The sequence below is a fragment of the Onychostoma macrolepis genome, chromosome 23, assembly GCF_012432095.1.
Source record: "Onychostoma macrolepis isolate SWU-2019 chromosome 23, ASM1243209v1, whole genome shotgun sequence".
In the NCBI taxonomy this organism is placed as follows: domain Eukaryota; kingdom Metazoa; phylum Chordata; class Actinopteri; order Cypriniformes; family Cyprinidae; genus Onychostoma; species Onychostoma macrolepis.
In genome coordinates this window covers 14,512,060-14,529,977 of record NC_081177.1, presented here as the reverse complement: position 1 = coordinate 14,529,977, position 17,918 = coordinate 14,512,060, and the positions used below count along the sequence as shown (strand labels likewise).

General features: G+C 36.8%; 1 protein-coding gene across 1 annotated transcript; it reads right to left on the bottom strand.

Annotated features, from left to right (window-relative positions):
- Positions 1–251: 251 nt before the first annotated feature.
- On the bottom strand, positions 252–17,738 carry ada (adenosine deaminase). Its single transcript, XM_058762942.1, has 11 exons — positions 16,990–17,738; positions 13,943–14,004; positions 13,276–13,398; positions 11,286–11,429; positions 11,010–11,125; positions 6,081–6,205; positions 5,398–5,469; positions 4,955–5,056; positions 4,214–4,281; positions 3,454–3,583; positions 252–3,364 (listed from the first exon to the last, which is right to left on the bottom strand). The coding sequence occupies exons 1-11, from the start codon at positions 17,029–17,031 to the stop codon at positions 3,260–3,262; spliced, it is 1,089 nt and encodes a 362-aa protein (XP_058618925.1). The 5' UTR covers positions 17,032–17,738; the 3' UTR covers positions 252–3,259.
- Positions 17,739–17,918: the final 180 nt, after the last annotated feature.

Here is a 17,918-nt window from a genome sequence, read left to right as displayed (position 1 = left end):
GGCCCGTTCGCACAGATGACTATTGCTCCACTGTTTTTCTGTGTAAACATGCACTTAGTAGATGGGTGTGTAAAAACTCTTATTTACCTTGAGGGCTGCGTTTTAGAACGCAATATAATGCGCGAGATGATGCAAAGGAGAACGGAACGGTCAAAGAGAAAAAAAAAACTGAGAAGCAGTGGAGGGGAATGCGTTCTATGCGAACTTAAAATGTACAAAACAGGTGGCTTAGTAAAAAGACGAACACTACATCAATTACAATAACATTTTTATTAAAGTCTTCAGAGGTCTTTTTTTATAATTGTTTTTACTACAATTAATAATTGAGACTCAAGATGGCACCAGTTGCGTTTGTATGAAACGAGAGACACTAATTTCAGACATTAATCGCACTGTTCTGTTAGACTATGTGAATCAGCAGACTTGTATAAATCGTAAACATCAGGTCACAGAGTGCCACGATTTACCAATTGAGACGCTATTAATTAAAACATTAAAAACTTTTTTTTGTTGTTTTTTTGTCATAAACAGGCCAAGAATCACACAACGCAACCATTCAGATGCAAAAGTATTTTGTATTAAGTAGTATGTTTTCCTACGCAGTTCAAGCTATACAACACAAAATGTAAAAAATAGCTATTTTTCACTAGGCTGATTAACTCCAAACCTGAGTTATATGAACCGTCTTTTGGTAAATGCCCTCTGGTGTTGGAATAAAAGAGCGACAAAATTTAAAGGGGTTTTGCACAGCATTTCATCATCAAACATCTAATAATAACTTTAATATTAATAATCAGCTCTTACCCGTGTACAATATACATTAGATGAGCACCAAATATAAGATCATATTCTAGTTTAGGGCCATTCCCCCGAATGGGTACCATTTGCTTCCAAAACTCTTCAAAAAAAAAAAATAATAATAATAATTTTCTATCTTTTTTAAAGACTGAGTCTAGTAATACACGTTTAACTATTCAAAATCTTTATTGGTCCATCTCAGGTAACTTTATTTTATTTTAAATGGAAGATAGATGCATTTTTCTCAGTCCTGTTATCAAAACTCTAATGTCTTTTTAAAAAGCATGTTTAAAAATGTCAACAAATTCCTTCATTTCCCCCTCAGGCAGGTGTTTATTTTAAGGAAATTGTTGGTTTCATGGTCAAAAAAGATTCTTCACTTTTTATCTACACAAGGTGTTTTTTTTTTGTTTGTTTTTTTAAAGTACACAAACCCTTTTTTGTTTTTTCATTTTAAAGGCGACTCAAACCTCAAGTTTAGCTATTTTCTATGATGAAATTTATTAAACAATGGGATAAATTATGGAACAAACTTAATTTAAAAAATAGTGGTTTAACTTTAGTTTTTAAAGAAAAACTATTTAGAAACCGCAATGAAATGGGTAACAGGAAGGAGTATCCATTATATTAGTATACAGGTTTGACTACACATGTGAGGTATTAATGCTCGCACCGATAGTGAAGAGTGTTGAACATCAACTAGTGAGCTGACCTCGCTGCTAAAAAAGGCCAAATCATTGTTGCTATTTAAATCTAGTGGTCTGCAGAGGTTTTTGTTAGGGTTATGTTTGGGGGTAGAGGATGAGTTATAAGATAAGATATAAATAATGAAAAAATAATAAACTTAAATAATATATTTTCAGTTTTTCCTGTGGATATTGTTTTGTTAGCTCACACTCAAACGCCATTCCATATATGAGTCTAATACATAATTGCCACAGGACAGAAATCATACATTTTCTGTCATACTTGCAGTAATGTAATATAAAACACAAAATGCGGGAACAACCAAGTTTTCTCTGGGCAAAAGAATTGTCTCAGTGTGGATAGAAGGCCAAAACTTTGAGAACAATGGTTTGTCTAGATTAATATGGATGTAGCCTGATATTTACATTAATAAATCTGATGACGCTACTTACTCCTGTTACTATATACAAGTATAGGATATATGAGTAACAGGATTGAGATTTTAGGATAAAATGAGCAAACACATATAATCTAGCCACATGGAGTACATGCTAATATTATGAGAGTACTCCGCAAATTATAGTGATTCACCAAAGATTTGTATTTTTAAAATAAACAAGTAACATCTAAGAAATAATTTAGGTAACAGGGCAGTATATTTATAATGACGCTCCCAGCCACCGTTACAATATCATCAAATATACAGAAAAGAAAATAAGACCACATGCTTCCGATCGTTTCATTGCCTTCAGAAGATCCAGATGTTGCAATATTATGTTGAAAATGTGTCTTGTGGAATGTTCCCAGTTTTTTAGAGGGGGGAATGTGTTAGGGTAACAGGACTGAGTGAAAACCTGGGGACACGACTAAAATGTGTATTTTATCCCAAATATTATACATTTATTTTGAAATAAATGTATTTAAAGCACAGATGGGATATGGAGGTACACAAAAATGCTAAATAAAAATGATTTCTTAAATATAATTTTAAACATTATATTTCACGTTAAAATGTAGCGTTAGACACTGGGGACATGTACAAATGCTGTATTTTCAGTGTTTTAGGTAGTTTTTAATAATTGTTTTAATTTATATATTTTAAATTTGCAGTTAGATTAATGTGCAGGACACTTTGCTTAATAATAAAATGTATTTTATAGTTAATTTTTATGCATGTTTGTACCTATCATGTCCTGGGGACAGAAATGGCACCCATTCGGTGGAATGACCCTTTAATGTTTTGGATTTACAAATTATTGCCATTGTAAAATTGTTGAATACAGCTGAGGTACTATTTGATTTCATTCTCACAGCACCTTTCACGTTATACAGCTTAACATGCTTTATATAAAGATTGTTTTCTTTATTACATTATGATCATATTCTGTGTGTATATTGAGAAGAGCATAAAGTATAGTGACATAGGCTTGAGTAAATATGAAATACCGTAAGACCAATATTTCATGTTTAGGCTATAGATATTACTTGTAAAAATGTCCATGTAGATGAAAGGCAACAGCATTTGGTCAAATCCAGCATGCCGTAACAGTGGTTAATGAAATATAAATGACATTTATTTTAATGAACAGCATGTTAACTTCTAAAGTTAGAGGTTTTTATGTATGGTCTTTATTGTTTTTGTGTAAAACTTTCACTGAGAAATGTGTGTGCGAGTTCTCCAGCTTCAAGGAATCAGGATCCACAATCATGTGTGAGAAGGCAAATGTCCCGAAAGGCTCTGCTTGCTGCATACTTGTTTATAACAGTACTGAGCTCAAAAGCCTGTTTTTTCCAGCATGCCATAGGCCTCATAGAGTTGTTCAAGAAGCTCCTTTTTCTCCTTCGCAGGAAGAAAGCAGGACTTGGCTGCATTTATATTCTGTGAAAACAGAAGCAGACAAGATAATTCAAGTCACTTTTGCCATGACCAGAGTCCATTAGAGAGCCTGTTTTGGCAAATTGTCTCACCAGTCTCTTGAACTCCTCTTCAGTGAAATCCATGTATTTCTGCACCACCTGGTAGTCTGAGATCAAGGTGGAGTTGAAGATGGTAGGGTCATCTGTATTTAAGGAGTAGTTAGCTTTGTCCTTCTTGAATCTGAAACATACAGCAAGACTTTTCAAACTTGAACTAGTTTGGCCACCTATAAAGCCAAAACGGCAAGAAACATTGCAAAAGTTTGGCAACGTAAAAGAGGCTGTAACCTGGCACTAGGCACACTTCTAAATTACAAATGTGCACTTTATTGGCCATTCACTGCCATTATGAAGCTTGGAGGAGCCAGGATATTTTTAATATAACTCAGGTTGTGTTCATATACACCTAGGATGGCTTAAGGGTGAGCAAATCAAGGGGTAATTTTCATTTTTGGGTGAACTATACCTTTAAGTGCAGTATGAAAAGCCCAATGTAAATTGTCCATTTTAATTCTATAATGTGCCGTATTTCTAAGTGAAACATGATAGGCATTGAGGAAAAATGCACAGTAGTACTTTATTTTATTCTTAATAAACAAATTGGATGCTGAAATGCAACGGAAGTCAGACTGAACGGAAGTTTGCTAAAGTAGTGCTAAAATAGCTACTTGGCTGTTTGTTAACAGTATTATCTAATAGCCTAACCGATGTTAATGGAAAAGTGGAATAACTTGCACCATTAAATTGTTCACAGTGAGACCGGGAACATGCATTAAAAAGTAAACAGTAAAGTAAATAAACCTATTCTCACGTGATGAGAGGGTGTTTAGTGAAGTCTGGGTCACAGGCTCCTGTCAGTCTGCTAGAGACAGGACAAATCTAGAGAAAGACCACACAGATACAGCATCAGGATCACAGTGACGCTAAACATTGTGTAGATTAATAACCTTCTTTAAACATCTCATAAATATTCTGGTAGCGAAAATATAAATATTAGTAAACTGAGAGACTGTCCAGTGACAGACACATTTATAAACACAGATGTTTAAAAACTGTCCGCCAGAGGGCAGCATGAGATTATGTTTCAGGAAATCTTCCACTCAGTGTTTCTCACTCCTGTTTCTGTCTCATCAATACAAACTATGCGTCTCATTAATCTGACACACCCAGTTCAGGCCATGGAGCATACAGCTAATGAAACCATGAGCTGTTGTTACGTAAGAAAGATATCAGTGAAGTAAGTGCTCATAATGTGTGCAATAAGGTCTGATTATCTGTGACCATTTTTTTTTCAAAGATAATGTATGTAAAAACATAAGTAAATAACAAAACTTAGTTAAAAGTCATTAAAAAGGGCTCAGATAAGTGATGACAACTTTATCTTCATTGTTTTCAGAAGCTACTTTGTTAATGACCTAATTGGGTCATTACTGTATGTGAGCACTTTGACCAAGAATGAGGTCTGGTGCAACATGCAGATATACTGACTAATGATGTAAATGTATCTCGAAGTGATTTCTGTAACTGTCAGAAAGCTGCCATCCTGTCTTACCTCAAAATGCATGTTTTGGTGGAGCAGTCGTTTATACAGGGCTTGATCTTCAAGCGTGTGGTATCCATGTCCAATGCGTTCTGCTTTCAGAACTTCCACAGCCTGCAAAGGGAGGGAACATTATGGAAAGAGTTGGCACATAGTTTCGGATCCGAGGGTGTTTTCTTGTGGAGTGACATTTTGAAAAATGAGCTGAGTGGTTGTGGTGTTTTCTAAAATATCTGCCTTTTATGATTTAGTACTTGGGAAGGAAATGTACTTCACAGACAGAATTTCCTCACAGAATATCTAGTTAAAAAACAGACTCAGCAGTGTTACACAATTTTCCATCTGTACAACAGATAGCGTGAATTGTTGTTTCCGTGAGAAGCACATTTTGAGTGGTTATTGTGTTCTTGCTGAATACATGATAATAAATGCTGAGAAAAAGCGGAAACTCGTACCTCCTTCACTACACTGGCAGGGCCCACTTCTCCTGCGTGCACTGTTCTGTGCACCTCACTTCTGACGGCTTCCTGTCAAAAACAAAACAGTGAACCCACAGCTAGAACACTGCCAGCAACATCTGCTTTTCTGAAGATGGGGAAAAAAACAAGCAGTATCCAAACACAGCATCTGTAGCATGTACTGCTTTCAAACACTGTGTTTGTAAGATTCAATTTAGATCACGGGATGATAAGGAACTTGTTTTGTTTCCGGATCTCATCTGCGGCTTTTAGCACGCGAATGGTATAAACGGATGTCTCTGTGTATGTGTTATTTAAATTGGGGATTATACAATTTTCCAAGTCGACAAAGTACAGTTAAATCTCTATACGTTTTAAATACATCAACTAATCAAACTGTTTTACTGTGATGTTAGACTTGTACATGCTAGGTAATTCACCATCAGGGAATTCAGGGGAAAAAGACCTTGACAAAATGTTATGCTGATAAGACATACAATTATTATATAATTATATAATTATTATGTTCTGTCAAATTCTGCAAATCCTGTTTTGTAACAGGCCTAATAAAGATGAGTTTAATCTAGATGGTCTACAGAGAAAAATGCAGCCAACATTTTGCAAACACAGCTCATATGGACTGTTTGTGTGTGTGTGTGTGTGTGTGTGTGTTTTCTTACCTCAAATGCTCTCTTGTGTCCTGAGTGTGACTCGCAGATCAGGGATTCATCTCCTGCTAGGTCTATTGCCACAACACCATCTTTATGATACTTTTTACACAGCTCAACTACGTCCATAGACCAGTCTACAGCAAAAATAAGCATTAGAATGTAACGGTCAATGATGTGAGTGTATTATCATTTCCTCATATGATATATGCTGCATATACAGTATCTCACAGAAGTGAGTACACCCCTCACATTTTTGTCAATATTTTATTATATCTTTTCATGTGACAGCACTGAAGAAATGACACTTTGCTATAATGTAAAGTAGTGAGTGTACAGCTTGTATAACAGTGTAAATTTGCTTTCCCCTCAAAATAACTCAACACACAGCCATTAATGTCTAAACCGTTGGCCACAAAAGTGAGTACACCCCTAAGTGAAAATGTCCAAATTGGGCCCAAAGTGTCAATATTTTGTGTGGCTACCATTATTTTCCAGCACTGCCTTAAACCTCTTGGGCATGGAGTTCACCAGAACTTCACAGGTTGCCGCTGGAGTGTACTTACTTCTGTAAGATACTGTATATCCCAATAATTACATGATATGGCCAATTCTGTAAAATGATTTAGAATTTTATAGATTTATAGTATTATGAATCCATAGTTTTATAGTATTCTGAATTATGATTTAATATGATAGTGTTTATATTTGAATAATATGTATGTATGTATGTGTGTGTGTGTGTGTGTGTGTGTGTATACTTATGTATTCCTGTTTTTCAAATTTTTTTGCATGTTTGTCACACTTGAATGATTCAGATCATCAAACAAATTTTAATATTACACAAAGATAACCCAAGTAAATACAAAATGCAGTTGAAACAATGATTTCATTTATTAAGGGAAAAAAGCTGTCTAAACCTGCTTGGCACTATGTGAAAAAGTAATTGCTCCTAAATCTAATAACTGGTTGTGCCAACCTTTGCAACAACAACTGCAATCAAGCGTTTGCGATAACTGGCAATGAGTCTATGTCGCTGTGGATGAATTCTTTGCAGAATTATTTTAATTCAGCCACATTGGAGGGTTTTTGAGCATGAATGGTCTGTTTGAGGTCATGCCACAGCATCTCAATTGGATTTAAGCCCAGACTTTGACTTGGCCACTCCAAAACCTTAATTTTGTTTTTCTTGAGCCATTCAGAGGTGGACTTACTGGTGTGTTTGGGATCATTGTCCTGCTGCATAACCCAAGTGCGCTTGAGCTTGAGGTCACAAACTGACGGCCGGACATTCTCCTTCAGGATTTTCTGATAGAGTGCAGAATTCATGGTTCCATCAATTATGGCATGTTGTCCAGGTCCAGAAGCTGCAAAGCAGCCTCAGACCATCACACTACCACCACCATGTTTGACTGTTGGTATGATGTTCTTTTTATGAAATGCTGTGTTGGTTTTACACCAGATGTAACAGGACACACACCTTCCAAAAAGGTCAACTTTTGTCTCATCAGTCCACAGAATATTTGCCCAAAGTCTTGGGGAAAATTAAGATATTTTTTGGCAAATGTGAGATGAGCCATTGTGTTCTTTTTGGTCAACAGTGGCTTTTGCCTTGAAACTCTCCCATGGATGCTGTTTTTGCCCAGTCTCTTTCTTATTGTTGAATCATGAACTCTGACCTTAAGTGAGGCCTGCAGTTCTTTTAGATGTTTTTCTGGGTTCTTTTATGACCTCCTGGATGAGTTGTCGTTGCGCTTGTTGAGTAATTTTGGTAGGCCGGCCACTCCTGGGAAGGTTCACTACTGTTCCAAGTTTTCTCCATTTGTGGATAATGGCTCTGACCGTGGTTTGCTGGAGTCCCAAAGCCTTAGAAATGGCTTTATAACCCTTTCCAGACTGATACATGTCTGTTCTTGAATTTCTTTAGATCGTTGTGTTGATGTGTTGCTCTTTAAGCATGCTTTACTTTGTCAGACAGGTTCTATTTAAGTGATCGCTTGATTCAACAGGTCTGGCAGTAATCAGGCCTGGGTTTGGCTAGTGAAATTTAATTTTTCACGTTGGGCCAGGTAGGGTTGGACAGCTTTTTTCCCTTAATAAATGAAATCATAATTTAAAACCTGCATTTTGTATTTACTTGCATTATCTTTGTGTAATATTAACATTTGTTTGATGATCTGAATCTTTTAAGTGTGACATATGCAAAAAATTAAAAAAAAAAACAGGAAGGGGGCAAAAACCTTTTCACGGCACTGTGTGTGTATGTGTGTATAATATAGTATATAATATAGTGGGGGAAATAAGTATTCAACACTTGAACACATTTTTTATTAAACACATTTACAGTGCAGCAGTTCACATGAAATTTTGACCAGATGTTGGTATTAACTCAAGAAATCTACACAGATAAAGAAATCATAAAATTATAATCCATAAAAAAGTTATATTTAATGAAGTGAAATAGGAGAAGAAAAAAGTATTGAAAACACAAAGAAAAAGCATTACACCAAAGCAAGACAACAGCTGATTTCACTAATTAGTTCAACCTCCTATTTGTGCAAATTAGAATCAGCCAGGTTGTTGCAGGTTAATCAGTTAGAAAAAGCCTTAACCAAGAATACAAACATCTCATGATGGGTAGAGGCAAAGAGCTGTCCCAAGATCTTCGCAACAAGATTGTTGTGCTGCGTAAAAATTGTAGTGGTTACAGACGGATTTCACAACTCCTAAATGTTCCTGTAAGCACCATTGGGTCCATTATACGCAAGTGGAAAGAAAAAAACTCCATCAACCTGCCACGCAAAGGAGCTCCTCGAAAGATTTCTGATCAGGGAGTCAGAAGGTTAATCAGAAGGGTAATCCAAGAGCCAAGGACCACTCAGGAAGAGCTACAGAGAGACTTGGAAGCAGCAGGTACAGTAGCAAAACTATAGGCAATGCACTCCACCGCCACGGCCTCCATGCACGCTCACCTCGGAAGGCTCAATTTTTTAAGAAAAGGCATGTTGAAGCTCGTTTGATGTTTGCTACAAAACATTTGGACAACCCTGTAAATTACTGGGAGAATGTAGTCTCGTCAGATGAGACAAAAATTGAGCTTTTTGGCAATAATACCACACGCCATGTTTGGAGGAGAAATGGCTCTGCATATGACCCTAAAAATACCATACCAACAGTGAAGTTTGGAGGTGGAAGCATCATGGTATGGGGCTGTTTTTCTTCTCATGGTACTGGCTGAATCCATGTTATTGAAGGGAAGATGAATGGAGCCATGTACTGAGAAATTCTTGAGGTGAATCTGTTACCATCTGCCAGGATTATGAGGATGAGACATGGATGGACATTCCAGCAGGACAATGATCCAAAACATACTGCAAAGGAGACTCTGAATTGGTTCCAGAAGAAGAAAATAAAGTTGTTGGAATGGCCCAGTCAATCACCAGACTTAAACCCAATAGAGAATTTATGGAAGGAACTGAAGATCAAGATTCACAAGAGGGCCCCGCGGAACATTCAAGATGTGAAGACAGTCTGTTTAGAAGAATGGACCAAAATCCCACCTGCGCACTGTGAACGATTAGTTTGTTCATACAGGAAGCGTCTTAAAGCTGTTATTGCAAACAAAGGCTTTTCCACCAAGTATTAAGTATAATCTCAGTTAGTGTGTTCAATACTTTTTTCCTGTGTCATTTCACTTTATTACACAACTTTTTTTATGGATTGTAATATTCAATATTTTTTCTCTGTGTAAATTACTTGAGTTAATACCAACATCTGGTCAAAATTTCATGTGAACTGCTGCACTGTAAATGTGTTTAATAAAAGATTTGTTCAAGTGTTGAATACTTATTTCCCCCACTATATATATACACTGTATGTATGTGTGTGTGTGTGTGTGTGTGTGTGTGTGTGTATATATATATGATGCAATTTGGACTGGAATAAATATTGGTCTAACTGACAGCAAATTAATATAATACATGTATACATATAATATTGGCCCCCAATCATAGAAAATGTATCAAGTGTATCTGTAATAAAAATAATTGATATGTTCAAAAATATTATATATGTTATGTGGCATAGTTTTGCTTTTTTTCCAAAATGAAAGAACTGAAACTTTCCGAATGGATGACTGTTAACTCCTCACCATTCAAATGTTTGGGGTCAATAAGATTTGTTTTTTTGTGTGTTTTTTTTTTTTAAATAAATAGGTAATTTTCTTTTTCAGCAAGGATACATTAAATTGATCAAAATGACAGTAAATAATTTGGTTACTAAATTTCAAATAAATGCTGTTATTTTTAACTTTCTATTCATAAAAGAATCCTGTAATTCTATTAACTGTTTTCAACATTAATAATAACCGTTTCTTGAGCAACAAAACACTCATGTGACACTGAAGACTCGAGTAACAACTGCTAAAAATCAGCTCTGCCATCACTGGAATGTATTACATTTTTTAATACATTCAAATATAAAACGGTTATTTTAAATTGTAATAATATTTCACAGTATTAGTGTTTTTACAGTATTTTGATCAAATAAAAGTGAGCAACAGATAACGGATTAAAAATTAAAAAAATCTTATAACCCCAAACTTCTGAATGTATGTGACAGATCTCTTCAGTTTCAAAGGTTACATGAATAGTCTCTCTATTAACAAAATACATTACACATGAATCACAAAGGCTTCCAAATTCACTACAGCATTTCCAAACAGTCCATCTTGACTGAATTTAAGATGGGAACAAAAAATTCTGAGCCAAATTGCAGGGGGTTCGGCTAGTGCCTTGATGATTGAAAACCATTTGGACATAAGCAAACAGCGGCTGCGGATGAATGGGTTTTTAATGAAGGATGACAGTGAGGCATTGCCTCTAAAACACACAGTACACTGGGTGGGGGTGGATGGGTGGAGCAGAGGTGAGAGTGCATTACTTGGCCTGTGACGCATGCAGCACAGAATGGACCTGACTTTGGTTTTGAAGGCCTTCTCTCCCTCTTTGAACCCCTGGTTCACCAGGTCCACCACGTCATCGGGAGTGATGTCTCCTCTGGGAGGAAGAGGGGAGGACAGGCAAGAACAAAGACGAGAACAGAACAGGGTTATTGTGCAAGAGAAAATGTAAACCAGCACGATTGTTGTAACATAAGAACAATAAACAATACATGCCATAAAACAGCTTTTGATTAGAGCAAATAAGGTACACATACGGTTTTTGGTCCCAAGGAAGAGGATCCACTCCCTTGTTGGCCAGCAGATGAGGGCTGTATCTGGCTTCAACATAGATCACTCCCTCTTCGGCCTTTGTCTCAACAAACTCGTAAGCTATCCTCTTGATGGCCTCTCTGTCCCCTCTGCAGATGGAACATGAAACAGATAAGATAGCATGACAGCCCCACCCCCACCCTGACAGCCCCTCGCCACCTTTCAAGACCTACACACATACATATACATACATATGAATATGTATATATATGTGTGTGTGTGTGTATATATGTGTGTGTTTGTGTTTGTATGTCGTTAAAGTGGCCCAAAACATCAAACATCATCATAAAACATCATCTGCATCATCTAATATTCAAACAGATTGAAGTGGACTATAAATGCTCGAGTTGTTTTATGATGTCATAAAATTATAGCATTCATGACTTCTTCATTTATGGACAAAGATAGCACATGCTTCAGAGAGCTGTTATGTGAATGATTGAATTAACTGAATGAACTAGAGGTTACTTTCACTTACACAGTCATAAAATCCTTCTTTATTGCATAACCATGCACTTGTTCCAAGAACACCCACAGCTGGAGCAAGATACCAAAGGCCATAATCATTTGTACAAATCAGTAATGCTTATGCTACGATACTTATTTTAAACAGCTCACTTGCACATTTTAAAATTTTTGGGAATTCCCTCTCTGAGTCACATTATGCTTTAAAGTGCTAAATAAAAGGGCTATTTGATTGCAACAAAGCATGTTTTCAGGTTACACCACATGACATGCATTGAGCCTGTCTACAACACTGGACAATAAAGAGCCTAGTGGGTGCCAAAAACAGCTAGCGAGTTCCCCATGTTGTTGTGGGGGAGGCGCATGCTGCAAACAAGGCTCTTTTAAAGCTTCTGAGGGCTAGAGGTTCATTTTCAATGAAGCATGTCAGATGCCAGCCCCAAAAAACTACCAGCTGCACTGCTTTTCAGGTCTTCATGTCAAAGCATCTGTCTCTCACGTTCGTGAATCTGAGTGGAAACGTGTAGAAACTGCCTCATTATCTGACTCTTGTTTAGAAGACTGTGTGCAAGGGCAACAGAAAAGCCTGTGCAGAGGTTATATGTCAGTTGCTATAGTGACATGACATGAAGGTGTACATGAGCTGCATGTAAAGATGTCTGCAGGACATCAGAAAGGATACCATGCCCTTGAGGGTGTATTGACCACTAGCGATATGGTGAGGCTCTCTTGCTTGTTAACCACTTGAGCAATGCTTCAGATTTGTGCCAGTAATTGAGTTAACATCAATGGAATTTATAATATACTTCCATGTGGTGAAGGGTGCAACAGCATAGAGTGGCCTAGAATCATCTGATTCATGAGGATTTTCTCAGATTGAAAGAGATCTAAAAATATACTATGAAATCATACACTCTTAAAAAAAAAAAAAGGTACAAAAGCTGTCACTGGGCAAAGCTGTACTTTGTACCTTATTCATCTCTAATTAGTACCTTACAGGTACATACAGTATCAGTTTCTAAACTGTACATATTAGTTCCTAAATGGTAGATTTTAGTATGAAATATTTGAAAGGGCATCGCAACTTTCAAACTGTCAAAAAAAAGAGCAATTATTGAACCCGAACTCGATATCATAAGATTTTTATGAAGTGGTGATTTAGTATGAATTCATAAAATGTTATTTGTATGAAAACTAATGATTATTATAAAAACAACAAGCATGAAGGTCCACACATAAACCTAATCGTCAGTGGCAGATTGTACGAAAAGGTAAAAAAAGATAATACAAATTCGCCAAAACATAAAATTGCTGTTTAGAAACCTTTTTTCTGTGAGGGGAGAATAGTCCTGAGAAACTAAAATGTAACTGTTGTTGGTGCAAAAACTTAGGCTTCCATGCAATCTTCAAGCAAATCAGCAACACAACTTATTTACAGCCAGCAGATCTTTTCTCGGCACAACTACTTACGCAATGGCATGCATGTAGTGATCGAACTTGCCAAGGAATTCTGTGAGTGTGGTCGGCTCATGCATTATGACCAGGTCTCTCATTTCATCCTCGCCATTCGCAGGTAGAGTGATTCCCCGCCTCCTGAGACACAGTTACACCAGAGGTCACTGGTTAGGGTTTGAACGTTTTAATGGAAAGAGCACAGAAATGTTGGTTTACCCAAGAACACATGGTGCTGTTGATTCATTATAAAAAAATTATTTTGAAGCTTATCTGATAACTTTGAATAGCCTAAGAATTAAAAAAATCTTTAATTCTCAGTCAAAAATAGATCACAACTTCATTACTGACCACAGGCTGTCAAAATTAATCATTGTATAAATCCATAAAAGCATTGTAAGTAGATCATATTTTATGTTAGAGCTGCAGTGAAGGTGAAAATTTAACATACAAATGCAATAAAAATAATATTAAATAATGAATATACTCAATATTATTAAATGCTTACTACTAATATAATGGCTAATTATATAAATTATTATTAAAATAATATTTCTGAGTAAATAATATTTTTACATTTTTGTGAACTCTTCCTTTAAGGAGCTTCTGAGTCACAAGGAAAGACATTTAAATGAATGTTTTTCAGTGTATTTATCACAGTGTGTAATTGGAATACGTCACTTACTTTGCTACTTCTACAATGGTCTTTATTCGAATAGCACCATCAAGATGCACATGTAGCTCAATCTGCAAAGATAAAAGAACAGGAATAAAATACAACGCCCACTTTTTCACACCACTCAGCCACGTGACAAATGCTGACAAGCCTGTCATATTCAGATGGTTAGAGGAGTCTTCTTCCTGCGCAGCTGTGAAATGCTCCTCGTGGAGCACATCTAGAATGAGGAATGCATGACTGGGTGAAATAAGTTCAGTGGAAAGGCCAGAGATGCCAGGGAGAGCTGTGAGAGAAGTGAATGTAACGGCTCCAATCTACTAAGACGTATTGAGAGTTGTCCTGACAGATGACCAAATTAAATTGTGACCCCACTTCACCAGCAGCTGTGAAACCAACAGCAAGGAGAGGATAGAGACAAACCATAAAGAGAAACCCATTAAGTCTTGTCTGTTAGAGAATGAAAAAACCCTCCATGTGGCATCAGCTGCTCTGATAGTATGTTTAACCAGTGACTAAAGCATTTGGTTTGTGCCTTCTTTTTTTACATTGTATAATTTGGGTACAAGAGTTGTACATTTGCTTGTCATCATACCACTGTGAGTATTGTTTTCTTCTAACTATAAAGTTTACCACTGAAGTTTGAAGAATGCACAGAAAAGATGCCAGCTTGTCTGATTAAAAGTATTTTATTGCGTTTGACTGAAAGCTGTGATTTTTTTCTGTTTCATTGGATTCATTTTTATGTCGTTCTTTCAGTTCTTTTCTATGGCTGTTCAGTGCATCATATTTCCTTTATGCTCTCAGATACAGTTAACACAGAAGATAAAGACACTTTCAAAAGGAACAGACCCTCACGAGTATGATAGGAACCAGATACTGAAAGAAGTCAACACTGATTAAGCAGTGTGATCTCCAGGGGCCAGTTGGAAACGAGAAATGACACTGCAGAGTAAAGTCCCTTCCCCCACCCCCAGAGGAAGAAGTGGTGTGCAAGCAGCGTTTTATATCAAATGATATCAATACCTTCAGCCCAGTTCAATGACAGAAATGCTCACGCTTTGTAAAGGCTTTACTTGAGGCGCCTGGTAAATATATGTAATCGCAAAGCACTCAAAGCAAACTGGGGTTGATACAGGACAATAAAATTATTCTTTACATTCTTTTGCAGCACAAAAACTGAATGTGAAGTACTCGCTCATAAGAAAAAGCAGACTAAAGTGAGGCTTTGGAGTCTAATAACGTTTAAAACAGACATCTGCTTGTAAAACATTTTATATCAAACATGCCTGAATAATTGAATCCATTTTCAGGATTATTAAAACCATTTTTGGTATGACACTGTGTCTTTGGCAGAACTAAACAAGGATGATGTCACCTCTAGAGTGCTTTCACTTCATTGGTCTTTAGCTCTCAGTTTCTTGGATCAGATTAACAGAGCAGGAGTCCCAATTCAAGCACTCTCTTCATGGGTCTTCTTGCAGTCCGTTTAATTACTAAAATAAACAACTCACTGAATATAAAAGTTCCCAAAATTATGCATTTATGCTGCAAAAGCATTCACTACGTACACTATTATGACCAATACTTTTGCATGCTCTACCACGGATGTTTTCCCTGCCATCATGTAAGCCATGTGTGCTCAAATATCAAAAGGAAGACGTTCAAGTGGAAAAACTGTCTTGTCTGTACAAGCCTAAGCTGTCACCCTCTTCATACTTGAATAGGTTCAAATGTGCATTGCAAACGACTACTGTAGTTGGTCTAATGTTAATGTCACGTAATAGGGTGGGGTTGAATATGCATGGACTGCATGTTGTTTAAATATTTATAAGGCTGACTTGCTTGCAACCGCTCACATTATGGAATCAGATGACTCTTAAAAGCTGCAAAGTTTGTTATGAAAATACTGCCTGGTTGTTAAAGGTGTGTTTTTGTGTACAGATGAGTGATTCATTGTTGTGCTTGGATTACAATTGAAAAAGTATTCTATAAAATGTCACTGGATAGTACTGCATAAAGCACTTATTGTCAGTTAGCAATTAAAAAACAAGCAACGTGACCTTTCTGTATTGTTTCACTGTGAATAATCATGTAATCATTAGATGTGGAACAAAGTCCTGGGTGGCTGATAAAATATGGATGTTACTGCCTGTTAAGTGTCACTTAATCTGTTGAATTTCTGATATAACAAGTTTTATGAAGGGTGTGATTTAGTCAAGGAATGGTAAACTGTTGACCGCCTACAATGATTGTAGCTCTTTGTTAGGACTTCTACAAATCACAATAAAATTGCCCTCTTAAACACAAATTAAACAACAGAGTAAGGCCTTTTGAATGTGTTTACAATGAGGAATCCAAAGAGAATGCTGTACTTTACAATGGCAGCCTCTTATACAATACTGCCCACATGGTGTAGATTCACACCATAATTATTATTATCAAAGAAACTTTAAGAAGGAAGAATAAGGTTTGAATGCTACTTTCAGTGATGCAGGTGTCAGTCCTCCAGATGCACATGGTCAGTGTAATACAAGAGCAGTACAGGGCAGACATTGTGTTGACTCTCTCATATGGGTTATTGACACTTCCACAAATTATGTGCTTATCGGCATGTTTCTTGTATCAGTTCTTCAAGCTGACTTCTGCTTGCTCAGTCATTACAAGAACTCCAAAGGGCAGATACAATGTATCTCCCTGCAAGGCCAAGAAGTGTGAGCATCTCCTTTGCCATAAATCAACATGTTCCTTTTGATGCATCAGCTGCAATGGCAAGAGGTTTTTGATTGTCTTTTTATGAACATGTTTCAAAAATTTTATGATTGTGTTTCTTCTCCTTATTTAACTTTCACTGAAATTACCTTTAACATTAAGTCTCCTCCTCTTTATTAAACATCAGATGACTTTAGGTCTTAATCTTATAGATATCTACACTCATCGGTTGCATTTTAACGTGTGCTGATTATGCTCTATTATCAGTTTATTAAAACAGCATTCAACCCCAAATGTATAGCCATTATGTGAAGAATAACAACAATAACAGTAACGACACTGACCTTAGGTTTATCAAATGCTGGTTTTCCATTCTTCTCTGCCATTGTCTTCACTCGAAGTGTAAATCTGTCGTGATATAATTTGAACACACGCTCTCCGGAAACAGTCAGCTCAAGCTGTGAACTTCAGTTTCCCCATACGCGTTACTATTATACACTCCAACCCAGGCGCGGACAAAGAACACGCCTTATGAACAGATAATATGAGCTATGAACCCCGCCTACAACATCAGCGTGCAATAAGCCAACTAAAGAGGGCTGAACACAACAAAGTGACAACAATAACCGAGCAAACTAAACTGACAAGCGCACCTGATTTACGCCACGCGAAGAGATTAAACCGGAATCCTATTAGAAGCACAGTAATGCCACATGTACACTACTACCGACGCGACGCGAGATACTCGAATGCTGAAGTTGTCAACGCTACAAGCGAGTGTGTAGGAAGCGTTCTATATGCGTCGCGTCGCGCTTGTAGCTAGGTTTAGGCAATGTTTACTGAGCCAATAGGCTAAAATATTTTACGTTTATTAACTAAAAAAGGTTCGGCTTATGGCAAGTTTATGTCAGTTTGTGACATACAAGGAAGAGTCCGGTCAGTATCACGACTTTGAGTTTCTGTTACGTAAAGACCGGGAGATACTTTTTAGGAGGGTTGAATAACTCATACCAAATGTTTAAATGCAAGTTATCGTTACATAGCCTACTTAAAGAAGACCTAGGTAACCGTAAAACCGTGAGAAATGCTGCTACATCATGTTGTGTGATCGAATTTGATCTTTCCATTGAATCAATTGAACCTGTTCACAAGATCGGTCACGAATTGAATCGAATCAAGCTTTCACCGAGCAGTTCGGAAATTCAGCTGAAAACATAGGCTGGATAGCATTTGAGTGAACTTTGACAAGTGGAGCGAATAGTAAATGGAAGAA